The sequence below is a fragment of the Callithrix jacchus genome, chromosome 1 (assembly GCF_049354715.1).
Source record: "Callithrix jacchus isolate 240 chromosome 1, calJac240_pri, whole genome shotgun sequence".
NCBI lineage: Eukaryota > Metazoa > Chordata > Mammalia > Primates > Cebidae > Callithrix > Callithrix jacchus.
Window position 1 is genome coordinate 15798178 of NC_133502.1, and position 14242 is coordinate 15812419.

Sequence of the window (14242 nt, forward strand, 5' to 3'; positions counted from 1 at the left end):
GACTGCTACGGAAAACTGCTCGAACTCCTTAACTGCTTTTAATGATTACCTTTAACGTCTGGGAGTAACTGTACCAGGAATCTTCAGGAAAGCAGGAGCTTTTGAGTGGTTGATTGCTGCTATTTGTAATACTCATCTGAAAGTTTTTAATAAGAGACTAACCAGCTGTATATCATGAATCAAGAATTGTCGTGTCTTTTGGGATCTTAGCAAAAATATCGGATAATATGGGAAATGGAATCTGAGGCCAGAAAGCCAGCTTTTAGAGTTTCTAGGAATGCCATGATATCTGAATAGATAACTGTGAGAAAGGTATTCATCATGAAGATCTTCATGATGAGTACTTTTAATAGAGGAATGTAAATAGAGATGTCGGTAACAATTTAGGACTGGTGTAATCACTTTCATATACTTATTTTTATATCAGATGCTTACTAGATTTGTTGATGCTTTTCATGACAGTCTTACAAATAAGTTTATATGATTCATTTTAGAAAACTATGTTCTTGTTTATAATCATTGATTTTTTTTTTTTTTAAGATGGAATCTTGCTCTGTTGCCCAGGCTGGAGTACAGTGGTGCAGTCTCCACTCACTTCAACCTCTGCCTCCTGGGTTCAAGCAATTCTTTTGCCTCAGCCTCCTGAGTAGCTGGGACTACAGGCACACGGTGCTATGCCCAGCTAATTTTTTTTTTTTTAAGTAGAGACGGGTTTTTTTAAGTAGAGACTGTGTTGCCCAGGCTGGTTGTGAACTCCTGAGCTCAGTCAATCCGCCTGCCTTGGCCTCCCAAAGTGCTGGGATTACAGACATGAGCCACTGTGCCTGGACTGATTTTAAATTAAAAATACATATACTATATATTTTCTGTGTTTAGAAATGAAAAAATTTAAAAGTCCTGACTTACAATTAAGGCTATTGGGATGAGCAAGACTTCATGTTCTGGTCCCAAATTCCCAGGGAAGAAAAAAAGTTAAAAAGAAAAGACCAAGAGAAAAAGCAGGCTGGGCATGGTGGCTCAGGCTTGTAATCTCAGCACTTTTAGAGGCTGAGGCGGGCAGATCACCTGAGGTCAGGAGTTTGAGACCAGACTGGCCAACATGGCGAAACCCCATCTCTACTAAAAGTAAATAGTAGCCAGGTGTGGTGGCAGGAGCCTGTAATCCCAGCTACTCAGGAGACTGAGCTAGGAGATTTGCTTGAACCTGGGAGGTGGAGGTTGCAATGAGCCAAGATCATGCCACTGCACTCCAGCCTGGGCAACAAGAGGGAGACTCTGTCTCAAAAAGAAAAGGAAAAACAACAAACCAGAATTTTGATGGAGAATAAAAAAGAGTACTTGTGGAATCCTGGAAACCTGGAAACTGAGGGATTTTTTTTTTTTTTTTTTTAGACCGAGTCTCGCTCTGTTGTCAGGCGGGAGTGCAGTTGCACAATCTCGGCTCACTGCACCCTCCACCTCCCAGGTTCAAGCGATTCTCCTGCTTCAGCCTCCTGAATAGCTGGGATTACAGGTGTCCACCACCACACCCAGCTAATTTTTACATTTTTTTAGTAGAGATGGGGTTTCACCATATTGGCCAGGATGGTCTTGATCTGACCTTGTGATCTGCCTGCCTCAGCCTCCCAACGTGCTGGGATTACAGGCGTGAGCCACCATGCCCAGCTGGAAATTGAGGAATTTTTAAAGAGTTGGCTGATGGGATCATGTAGCAGGAAACCCCAGTCTGAAACAGATAGGAGAGGATGACTAGATGACTGGAAAGATGGGAGCAGCTCCAGAGGAGAGAGCCTTGAGCACAAGTGGGCATCCAGCCAGGTGATTCCTCCACACTCAGTGTCCATGAGGGAGCAGATGATTCATAAACAGATAGAGGCATATCTTGGAATTCTTCAGTAGTAAAAAGAGTGAGGTGGATTTCTATATATCAACAGAGAACATCTCTAAGACATTAAACACCAAAAGAGAACTCGAATAAGGACATATATGGTATAAGAATACCATTAATGTTAAAAGAATCTCACCCTAAAGTATTTTATAGTTACATATATAAAAGCATAGAGCATAGGTTCTCAACAGTGGCACTGTTCACATTATGGATTAGAGAACTCGGTCATGGGTGACTGTCCTATACATTATAGGATTTTTAGCAGCATCTCTGGCATCTTACCCACTAGATACTAGTAGTGTCCCCCCCATGCCTCAGTAGTGACAATCAAAACTATCTACCGACATTGCCAACTGTGTCCTAGGGGACAAAATTGCTCCTAGTTGGGATCCCTTGGCATAGATTGAAGTCTAAGAATACGTACTCACCTGATAAGTGAGAAAGACATTATAATGGGGACATCGGTGTGGTCAGTGTAGCTGTTAGCTTTATTTTAAATAAGAATGTTTAAGTATTACATATATTTACTTATATTACATGTAATTAAAAAAAGACACAAAAGATAGCTTTGCTATTTTTTTTTTTTTTTTTTTTGAGACAGAGTCTCACTCTGTTTCCCAGACTGGAGTGCACAGGTGGGATCTCAGCTCACTGCAACCTCTGCCTCCAGGGTTCAAGTGATTCTTGTGCCTCAGCCTCTAAAGCAGCTGGGACCATAGGTATGTGCCACCATACCCGTCTAATTTTTTGTATTTTAGCAGAGATGGGGTTTTGCCATGCTGGCCAGGCTGATCTCAAACTCCTGGCCACAAGTGGTCAGTCCAACTCTACCTCCCAAAGTGCTGGGTTTACAGGTGGGAGCCATCACACCTGGCCAGCTTTGCTTTTTTTAATAAGATATCTGTTGTATTAAATTTAAAAATGGTTAATGGTTAGAAGAAGAAATACAGATAACTTACAAACATGAAAATATGCCCAAACTCACTAATAACCAGGAAAATGCAAATTAAAAAATGATAAATTATTTTTCTCCATTACATTAATAAAATTAGAAAGATAAACCATGTTCAGTGATGGTGTAGTGTGGGGAAATTAATCTCTAACAGTAGTGTTAAGTTGACCTAAGATTTTTAAATGTGTAGTTTGCAGTATTTGTACTTTTAAACATTTTTCTTATAGAAATATATATATGTAAACAGATTGGTGTGTTTAGGGAAGCTTATTGCAGTGCACAGTACCTGCACATTGGAAACCATGTCCAATATTAGCAGAATGGTTAAATAAGTTATGGTTCATCTAGATTACTAGAAATACTGGATAGCAGTTAAAAATGATGAGGTAGAACTCTAAAAAAAATACTGAGTGTAGTGCGATTCATTTTATACCAAGAAAAGTCTTAAACACAAAATAAAACTCTGCACTGGTATTTCTGCATATCCATATGAAAATGCTTAGGTGAGTCTGGAAGGGCACACACAAAACTGATAATAGCTGGATAATAATAGGAAATGGGGCAAGGAGCCTTTAAAGGAAGGCAAGGAATAATGGTTACCTGGTATCTATAAGCTTTTTTTTTTCTTTTTAAGTTTTTTTCTTTTTAACCAAAGGAATAATTCATACATTACTTGGGTAATTACAATAAAATTTAAGAGGATCTAGATGACTTGCTTTTTATGAATACTGTCATCATTTGGTGGCTTGCATTGAGCAGGGATAGCTGCTATTGGAGCTTTGGTAGGGCTTTAAGATCTTATGACTTTAGGTGGCTCTCCGTATTTTGTGGAATTGGCATTAGCTGTGTATATGGTTTGGAAACACTTTTTAAAAAATAATTGCTTTTAATGGAGATTATTTCCAGATCCTATTCCTAGAATTTCGCTTTGTTATTGTGTCAGAAAGATGTATTCAGAAATATATGTCTGTGTATTTACGTCTTAATCATTAGACTCTTGAATGCGTGTGTGATAGCTTTCTCTTTAGTAAGTGGAAAATGATCTTAAAGATTGCAAGCTAGGGAGAACGATCCAAGATGGCCGATCGCTAACATCCCGGGATTGCAGCTCTCAGGGAAGGCGCAGAGAACTAGAGGACGCCACACTTTCAGACAAAGTCTGGTCGCTCACGGAGCAGAAGATCCCCCAGTGGTGGAAACACACGAGTCGCCAGCGCGACTCTCGTGGTCGGCGCAGCGGTTCCGCTGGCACCTCGGCGCGGCAGCTCTCGGCGCAGAGTAAACGGGATCGGTTCCCCTTCTGACCGAGGTTTGGAGCCCCGGGAAGGCAGAGTCGCCTACTACTGACACAAGAAGGAAGCCCGACAGGAGAATCCTGGGCAGAAAAGCACCATCAGTTTTAACGCCGCTGCTCTGGCCCTGGGAACTAACAACCTGGACGTCCACTCAAGAGACCTAATCTGAAAGTTGGTAATTTCAAAGACGACAGGAGGATAAATTTACAATGACGGGAAGAAACCAGCGTAAAAAAGCTGAGAATACTCAAAGTCAGAACGCCTCTCCCTCTAAAGATGATCACAGTTCCACATCAACAATGGAACAAGGCTTGATGGAGAACGAGCGCCTCCTGATGACAGAATCACTCTTCAAGGAATGGATAATAACAAACTTCGGTGAGTTAAAAGAACATGTTGTAGCCCAACGTAAAGAAACTAGGAACTTTGAAAAAAGGTTTGATGAAATCCTATTGAGAATAGACAACTTAGAGCGGAGTATGAGTGAATTAATGGAACTGAAGAATACAATACAGGAACTCCGAAAAGTATGCACAGGTTTAAACACTCGAATTGTTCAAGCAGAAGAAGAGATATCAGAGGTCAAAGTCCAACTTAATGAAATAAAACGTGAAGAAAAGATTAGAGAAAAAAGGATAAAAAGGAATGAGCAAAGTCTCCAAGAAATGTGGGACTATGTGAAAAGACCAAATTTACGTTTGATAGGTGTACCTGAATGCGACGGAGAGAATGAATCCAAGCTGGAAAATACCCTTCAGGATATTATTCAGGAAAATTTTCCTACACTAGCAAAGCAGGTCAAAATTCAACCCCAGGTAATACAGAGAACACCACAAAGATATTCCTCAAGAAGAGCAACCCCAAGGCACATAATCGTTAGATTCACCAGGGTTGAAACGAAGGAGAGGATACTAAGGGCAGCCAGAGAGAAAGGTCAGGTTACCCACAAAGGCAAGCCTATCAGATTTACAGCAGATCTCTCGGCAAAACTCTACAGGCCAGAAGAGAGTGGGGGCCAATATTCAACATCCTCAAAGAACAGAACCTTCAGCCCAGAATTTCATATCCAGCCAAACTAAGCTTCACAACTGAAGGAAAAATAAAATCTTTTATGAACAAGCAAGAACTCAGAGATTTTATTACCACCAGGCCTGCTTTACAAGAGCTTCTGAAAGAAGCATTACACACAGAAAGAAACAATCAGTATTAGCCTTTCTAAAAATACACCAAAAAGTAAAGAGCACCAACATAAAGAAGAATTTACACCAAGAAATGGATAAAACAGCCAGTCAACATCAAATGGCAGTAACCCTAAATTTAAATTGACTGAATTCCCAATCAAAAGACACAGCCAAAACCCAACGGCATGTTACATCCAGACCTGTTTCACATGCAAGGATACACAAAGACTCAAAACAAAGGGATGGAGAAAGATTTACCAACCAAATGGAGAGCAAAAATAAATAATAAATAAATAAAAAGCAGGAGTTGCAATTCTTGTATCGGATAAAATAGATTTTAAAGCAACAAAGATATAGTGGTGAAAGGATCAATGCAGCAACAAGAGCTAACGATCCTAACACCCAGATAGGAGACTTAGATTCAATGAGACAGAAAATTAATAAGGATATCAAGGACTCGAACTCAGATCCAGAACAAGTAAACTTAATAAATATTTATAGAGCTCTTCACTTCAAATACACAAAATATACATTCTTGTCAATACCACATCACACCCACCCATTAGTTTAAATGAAACATTGATTGGCCATTATTAATACCCAATTTGTTTCAAAATAAAGCAATATTTCCATTTACTCTCCCTCTTTCTCTTCCTCTTTCTTCCTCTCCTTTACTTATTTTTTTTTTTAAGTTTTTTTTTTCTTTTCTTCTCTCAAAAAAAAAGAAATCAACTTGTAAACCTCTAGATCCAGGTCGGCAATGTCTCTTTCATTGCTTGATTTCCTTTCTTCCCTTCCCTCCCTCCCGCCCTCCCTCCCTCCCTGCTTCCTCCCTTCCTTCCTTCCTCCCTACCGTCCTTATTCCCTTCCTTCCTGCCTTCCTCCCCCCTCCAAAAAAAAAAAAAGATTGCAAGCTAAAGCTAAGCCCACACACTTACTGGTATTTTCTTGTTTCCTCCCTCAACCCCACCTTGTTAGAGTTTTCTTAGGTAGTATTATGTATTTATTTTTTCCTATGTAATGAAGTTCTTCAAATGTATACTTTCACTGAGGCTTGTCAGGAATTGGTCAGAAATTGTGAGGGATCTATATTCTAATTTTTTTCTATGAAATTTATATAACATAAAGTTTACCATTTTGCTGATTTCATTTATTTAATTGTTATTTTTTATTTTTACAGATGGGTCATACTATGTTGCCCAGGTTGGACTTCAACTCCTGGGCTTGAGTGATCCTCCTGCCTCAGCCTCCTAAGCAGCTGGGACTACAGGAGCTGTGCTACTGAACATGGCAGTTTTGCTTGATTTATTTATTTATTATTTTTTTGAGATGGAGTTTTGCTCTTGTTACCAAGGCTGGAGTGCAATGGCATGATCTCGGCTCACTGCAACCTCCGCCTCCTGGGTTCAAGCAATTCTCCCGCCTCAGCCTCCCAAGTAGCTGGGACTACAGGCGCGCGTGCCACCATGCCCAACTAATTTTTGTATTTTTAGTAGAGACGGGGTTTCACCATGTTGACCAGGATGGTCTCGATCTCTTGACCTCGTGATCCACCTGCCTCGGCCTCCCAAAGTGCTGGGATTACAGGCCTAAGCCACCGTGCCCGGCCCTAGTCGTTTTATTTTTTATTTTCTGAGCTAGGATTTCTCTCTGTTACCCAGGCTGGAGTGCAGTGGTTCAATCGCAGCTTGCTGCAACCTCAGCCTCTACTTGGGAAGCCTTTTGGATCTGCCGTGCTTGTCAGAAACTTTTTCCTCTGCATTATTTCATATCTCAGGTGTTTTTACCTACTTACTTTGCACATTATCCTTTTCAAAGGCATTTGTTCAAGTTTTTTTCAAGCTAACAAAGGAAAACAAACCTGAGCCATCTCTCACTGTCACTCTGCCTCTCCCATTCTTTACATCCAACCATATGGACAGTCCCCACCCCACCTCACCTCTCCCCTACTTTACTCTTCCTCTGCTTTATTCTGCTCCTTTCCACTGTGGTCTGGCACTCACCAGCTACACTGACATGACTCTTGTGAAGGTTTTGCTTGAATACTTGATGTCTACTTTCTCTCTGCTGTTCTTTCCCTTCTCCCTTGATGCTTCTACTAAGGGCTCAGTGGTATGAGAAGATAGTTCTCCTCCTGCTGGTTTTCATTCTTTTGTTGACTGTATCCTCAGGAATTCATGCTTGCAAGACAAAGACTAAAACAAAAAAACAAAAAACCCAAACAATAAAAAACCCCAAAACACCTTTGTTTTGGTTCCAGGATTGATTCAGCATCAGTTTCCTTTTGTAAAATGAAAACAGGATTGTAGAAAATGGGCTGGGAATTTTGCAACTGGCAAAAACCTACTCTCTTTTTTCCCTGTAGTTTTAAATTTTACCACTTTGAAAATCATGTAAGTTACCTTAGAAGAAAAATAGTTGTCACTAATTCTACCCTCCAGAATAACCATGAATAAATACGTCTTGGTGTTACACATGTAGTTTTCAAAATAGAATCAAAGCAAATGTTTAAAAACTCATTTTGTTTTCTATGAATAAATTGCCTTTTTGGGAAAGGACATGCTGGAATGTTAGTTTTTAAAAACGTGTATAAGTATCTTTAGATACTTCTAATGAAAGAGAAAGAGTTCTGTTTCTTTTTTTTTTGTTAGAAATAGGATTCTATCTGGTTTGATTTTTTTTCTAGTTCTTCAAATTAAGATTGATGCAGTTGGCTTTCCTCTCTTTAATCTTTTAGTCTTTCAGGGTAATTTTCTTTCTTTCTTTTTTTTTTAAATGAGACCCTCAATAGTTTATTTTTTTAAATTGTGGTAAAATGCTTATAAGAAATGTACCATCTTACCTATTTTTATGTGTACGGTTCAGTGGCATTAAGTACATTCACACTGTTGTACAGCCTCCACTACAATCCATCTCCAGAACTCTATTTACTTTGCAAAACTGAAACTCTACCTGTTAAATAATAACTCCCCATGCGAGGCTCCCCACAGTCTCTGGCAATCACCAGAGACTGTGATTCTACTTTCAGGATAGTATTCATTGGTTAGTAATGTTTGGAGGATTTGATTAGATTTGATAGATACTGAAGTCTGGCTGGGTTATGTAGGGTATTGCTACTTTCAGCCAAGGAGTGCATTTAGTCCCTATCATGTCATCCTTGGAGTATTCTACCCAGTGTCTTGCATTGAAAGGCATCACAAGGGAAACTCCTGTATTCTCAGTCATGGTAAATAGTGTCCACTTCACTATGAATCTTGTTGAGTGATAGGTTTCAGAACATCTCTAGACATGAAGAAACATTTCCAAAGCTGCTCATCTTCCCTGTCTTTCTAGTATGTATTAGTTTAGAAAGTACTGAAAAGCTTTTGCTGACACCATTGAGTTTTATTCTAAATATGACATCTGGCCTAGCACTTTTTGTCACTCATGTGCAATCTATTTGATAAGGACTGGGACTAAATAGAATATCCTTTTCAATGTATTTTAGGCATCTAATTGACTTATATGAAATATTCTATCAATCACAAGTTTTTAAGTGCAGGCATAATTTTTAACTTATTTATATCCAAGAATTTACATTTGTTTTTTTAAAGTTAGTAAGGAAGATGATTTTTCCCAATCCTGTCAGATGAAATACACATCTGTTGTTCTCCTGGTTTGTTATTTGGAAATTAGGCTCATACGAGTAATAAGGTGATGCAAGTAATTTTTCTCTGAATAATAAAAAAATTCAAAATATAAAACTAAATGCTTGATGGGAAAACCAATATCTGCTTTAAAAACCTCGATTGGTTTTCTGAGAATGGAAAAGTTAATGAAGACAACCTATACTTAGTGTTAGTACTTAAAATGCTTTATTTTTCTTTTTGAAACATACAGCCAGCAAATCCTACTTAATTGCTTAGTTTACCTCAGTTTAAACTTTCCAGGGTGGTTATATATTTCCTTTGCCATTAAAATGTATAAAAATGAATTTATATTTTTCAAGATGTTGAAATTTTTGAAACATAAATATTCTAGTCAGCCTATTCAACATTAAGTCATTTTGCAAAATAGCATCTGCGTTGCTTGAGTACTGTTTGTTTTGTATTATTAAGCTAAAGAAAACACTTCACACATTTCATGCAACAGGGACAATAAAATTGAAACAGGGTTTCAAAAGTTTGTTAGATTGTTCTTTCCAGGTTGACTCTTAAGTGTCTCTTTAACTAGGGCAGCAGAGGATTTTAATGTTTTCTTTTGCATGGCTTTTTGCTACTACTGACCTTGGGCCAGACTGCGGGCTTGTTGAGATGTGAATGTACCCTGTCCCTTGAAGTAAGATTTGTTTCTGCAAATAGAGGAAAAGAAGCCGACCAATCCTTTATAAACAGTTTATGTTTAGTCCTTCCTTGTAAAGTCCATAGCAGTTTTGACCTGCTTTTAATGCATAATTTATTTGAATGTTTATTGGAGTAATCTTGTTTTTAATTGGAGCAATCTTAATCACCCAGTAAAATATATGAGGCTCTGAGCTAGTTCTTAGTATGTTTATAAAATGTTTGTGATAACATAGGAAAAATGGTTATTATGCTAGTTAAAAAACAAAAGGATGTAAGTTACATATGTGGTATCATTATGAAAGTGTATTTAGAGAAAAGACTGGAAGTAAAAATGTCAATACTGTTAGGATTCTCTCTCTCCTTTTTACTTTGGAATGGATGTTTATTGTAGAAATTTTGGACATATAAACACGTGCCTATGTGTATCTTTTAATTTCTTTTCCTCCATAAACCATCTGTTGCCATATATATGGCCAAGATTCAGAAGAGGTTATTTAGATATAGATTTTTACCTCAAGATAATGACTTAACTTTTTTGTACCTCAAAGACAATGGCTTTAACATTTGATAATGAAAGTTTCTAGACAAGCTGCTATCCAAGTATATCTATGAGGAAATAGCTTTTATCACTTAACTTTGGGCTAGGGGTGATTAAAAAAAGAATTTAAAATATAACCTTATGATCTGGTGGAGAAGAGTGTGTAAATTGTAATGGTGTGCAAAGCAGTTAAAATGAGATTATTGGGTAGATGAGATTAAATACTAAAATTTGCACTAACTACTCGGAGTTTAGATGAAAGGAGATTCATCCTAGATTGAAGTACTTGGGAAAGACCCAGTGGTAGGTGTGAAACGTGGAGTGCATCTTCAATAATAGATAGTATCCAAGGAGAAGAAAACAAGTTTGGATTTAACTTTAAACAAAGACTTAAATGTATTATTTTTAAAGGATTGTGAAGTACTCAATTTCTTTCTTACAGAAAAAAACTACAATCACAATCACAACCACAAAATAGACAGTAACAGGATCTGAAGTGGGCAGAGGACAATAGGGCAATACAGGAGGGGGCAATACAGGAAAGGCATCCTGGTCTGAGGGCAGAAGAGCAACTTGAGGTTGGGGGCATACCAGGCAGCGATAACCACCAACAGGGCCTTGCTTCGAACATATTTAGAAGCCCTTCGCAAGCAGGGCTGCTTTTCCCTGCAATTGGTATTATTAAAGAATTACCGAATGTATATATTTGGATATTTTGTATATTAAGATGCTGACCTGAAAATCCCTTGGACATTTATCTGATCTTTTACCTTTCAACACTCAATATAATTTTTTTTGCTAAAGTGGGAAATATTTATTGTATTGACAGACAAAGATAATTCTTAGCTTTCCAAAAGACCACTTTTTTAGTTTTTTTAGATCTCATTTAACACAAAATATTTAAAAATTATTTCACAACTGAAGACTATAACTTAGAAATACTCAGAGGTATTTGCCACCTTTGACTTGTTTTTTTGATAGACGAGTGGGTCGTAACTGTTTAGGTATATGTTTGTGTTCCAGTTTTACATATCTGCCTTGTAAAATAATTGTAATCTGTTTGGAAGTTCCCTAAACTGGAAAACCATTAGGAAAAGTCATTTAAAAATATACGAATTCTTTCATCATTTAAAAAGGATAGACTCCTTCTAGAACTAAACAGTTTACTCTTTTTCATATTAATGCTTAGCCTCTATTATGCAAAGTAGATTTAAACATTATAGAGTGAGTAGTCTTAAAAATGGAGCATACATTCTTGAATTTTGAGTGGCTTTAGAACTTAATACACATATCATTTTTTTTTTTTTAGGAATAAATGTAAAATGGATGAAGATTGAATGTGAGAGTATTTAAATGAGACTCAAGATTTTCTGGTTCATGTGTTGTGATATTGAACTCTTTCTTTCGTCCTAGGCTTTAATTTGTGCCTGGTGCTGACCTGATGCTGTGCAGGGACACTCACTGCATCCCTCCATTCAGTCCCTCTAATTATCCCAACTTCCTGGGGAGCTTGCTTAGAACTGGGCATGAGTGCTCGTTATTAAAATATTGGGCTACCCTGGCTACATGTAACAAGGTAGTTTTTGATATCAAATTGATGTACTGATGAATGAAATAGGAAGCTAAAATTGTTTGCTGTGATTTTACATAAATAGGTAGGGGATATTATGGAAATTATTTGGTTAGACAATGAATTAGGCTGTACTAAATGAAATCATGGGTAACAGAGTTCCTGAGTTTATTTGTTGCATTGTTGCTTTTTAGTGCATACTCAAAAAGAAATATGACTCTATAAATGATATGCACAACAATCAGATTTGCAATTTTGTGTCTATTTGCAGATGATGGTAATTCTTTTTGCTGGGCGCATCTGTTAATGCAGAAATTTGTCTCCTCAGGTTCACGTGAAAATGGCGGATGAGGCCGTCTGTGTTGGCCCAGCTCCCACCACTAAAAGCTACCTCAACATGGATGCCATCATGGAAGCCATTAAGAAAACCAGGGCCCAAGCTGTGAGTCTGAATGACTCTATCTACTGCAGCTGTTTCATATGTAGTGAGCAGAAAGCTAGAGTTTGTATTTAAAAAAAAATAAGAAAGAATGATTGAAAATGCTGTTGCAGTTGGTTCATGTCACATGAGTTAAATGTGGTCGAATTCGCTACTGGAAATCAAAGGCTTTGTAGCATCTGGCAGTGTTGGTCGCTGATCCTGCAGGTGGCTGCTGGATTCAGCTTTCACACCAGGGAGCAGTTTCAGTTCATTTCCAAATTTGCTAGGAAAAAAGAAATCCCAATTAGTTTTGAGTATTAACCCTTTCAGTGTAATACGAGCATTTAAAAAAATTCTGTGTTATAAACAGGATCCAAACACCCCGTTTAAATTCCATTTTAATCATTTAAAAATATTTATACCTAGTGCACGTCCAGAAATAAAAACAGCACATTTGGTAATTACTTTAGTTTGTTAATGTCAGTAGAATGCTCATAATTTACAAGGATAAATCATTCTCTCCACCCCCAACTTGTTTGAAAAGAGTGGAATCCAAGGAAAAAAGTGATTTCTGACATCAGGAACAATGTTTTTTCTTTTTTTCCTGTTTTCTTCTTTTAATTATCAGAGAACTAATCATATACAGTGTTAAAAACTATGCAAAGTTATCTCTAAAATCGGATGGAAACATCCAATACCAGCAATTAAGCCTGGAGTGCTTCAATTAGTGCTCACATTTCTTTTGAAAGAAATGTTTTAGTAAGATGCATGTTTAAATAAAAAAATTTAATTCATGAACCCATATTATAGATGTTTACAGTTTATTAGCACAGTTAATGAAGGTAAAACTCTTTTAATCTTTTAACTATAGCTTGCCAAAATAAATCTGTAGTTGAGTGTTGATAAAATGAAGTTGGTAGAATGAAAACTCTTTTTCCATGATATAGCAGTTTAAATTCTTCTGTATCATGTATATAAAGGTTAAATCAGCATTTATTTTAGCTTGTTTTTTGAGATGGAGTTTTGCTCTTGTTGCCCAGGCTGGAGTGCAATGATGTGATTGATCTGGGCTCACTGCAACCTCCTCCGTCCCCCTGGGTTCAAGCAATTCTCCTGCCTCAGCCCCCCAAGTAGCTGGGATTACAGGTGCATGCCAAATGCCTGGGTAATTTTGTATTTTTAGTAGAGATAGGGTTTCACCATGTTGCTCAGGCTGGTCTTGAACTCCTGACCTCAGGTGATCTGCCTGCCTTAGCCTCCGAAAGTGTTGGGATTACAGGGATGAGCCACTGCACCTGGTCTGAATTCAGCATTTAAAAGTCACTGATAGATAGCTATTTCTGTATTTTGATACTGGTTCCTTCAGAAAGTTAACTCTTTTTTTTTTTTTTTCTGTTGAGGCAGTCTCACTGTATTGCCTAGGCTGGAGTGCAGTGGCATGATCTTGGCTCACTGCAACCTCCGCCTCCCGGGTTAAGTGATTTTCCTGCCTCAGACTCCCAAGTAGCTGGGATTACAGGTGTGTGCCACCATGCCTGGCTAATTTTTGTATTTTTAGTAGAAATGGGGTTTCACCATTTTGGCAGGCTGGCCTCATGATTTGCCTGCCTTGGCCTCCCAAAGTGCTGGGATTACAGGCATGAGCCACTGCTCTGAGCCAGAAATTTGACTTTCTTTTCAGCAGAATTATTTTACTAGAAGTATATTCAACACTGGCTAATACTGAAGTGGCTAAATTTATGTTTGGCCAGTCAGTGTGGCAGAGCCAAAAATTACTTGATTAGATCAGGCTGGTAGATTGTAGCAATGTGGCTTGTGGGTGAGGATAGCATAAAGTAGTTGTGAATGGCAAAATTTGGGGTAAGGAAGGCAAGAAGAGTAGACATTAGACAAAAAAGAATTCAGAGCATAAAATAAAAGTAAAACCACACCTCCATTTTAGTTAAGTTTGATAGAAAGGGCTTGTTGGTAGTGGCTTAGAAGTATTAATGCCATCAGGAATAAAATGTGTTGACTGTCCTAACAGTCTGGGTTTTGGAAAGTAGTAGTTCATGGGTACTGGAAACAAAGGAGAA

The 14242-nt window shown here is 38.0% G+C and overlaps 1 protein-coding gene across 11 annotated transcripts in view; it reads left to right on the forward strand.

Moving 5' to 3' along the window:
• PCCA (propionyl-CoA carboxylase subunit alpha) overlaps positions 1-14242 on the forward strand; it is a 433256-nt gene that overhangs the window by 46908 nt on the left and 372106 nt on the right. For all 11 annotated transcript variants that reach the window (XM_054246197.2, XM_035293344.3, XM_002742504.6 and 8 more), the window contains one exon: positions 12075-12188. In XM_054246197.2, the coding sequence (XP_054102172.2) occupies positions 12075-12188 (114 nt within the window). Of the gene's footprint in view, positions 1-12074; positions 12189-14242 lie in introns of those variants that run through there.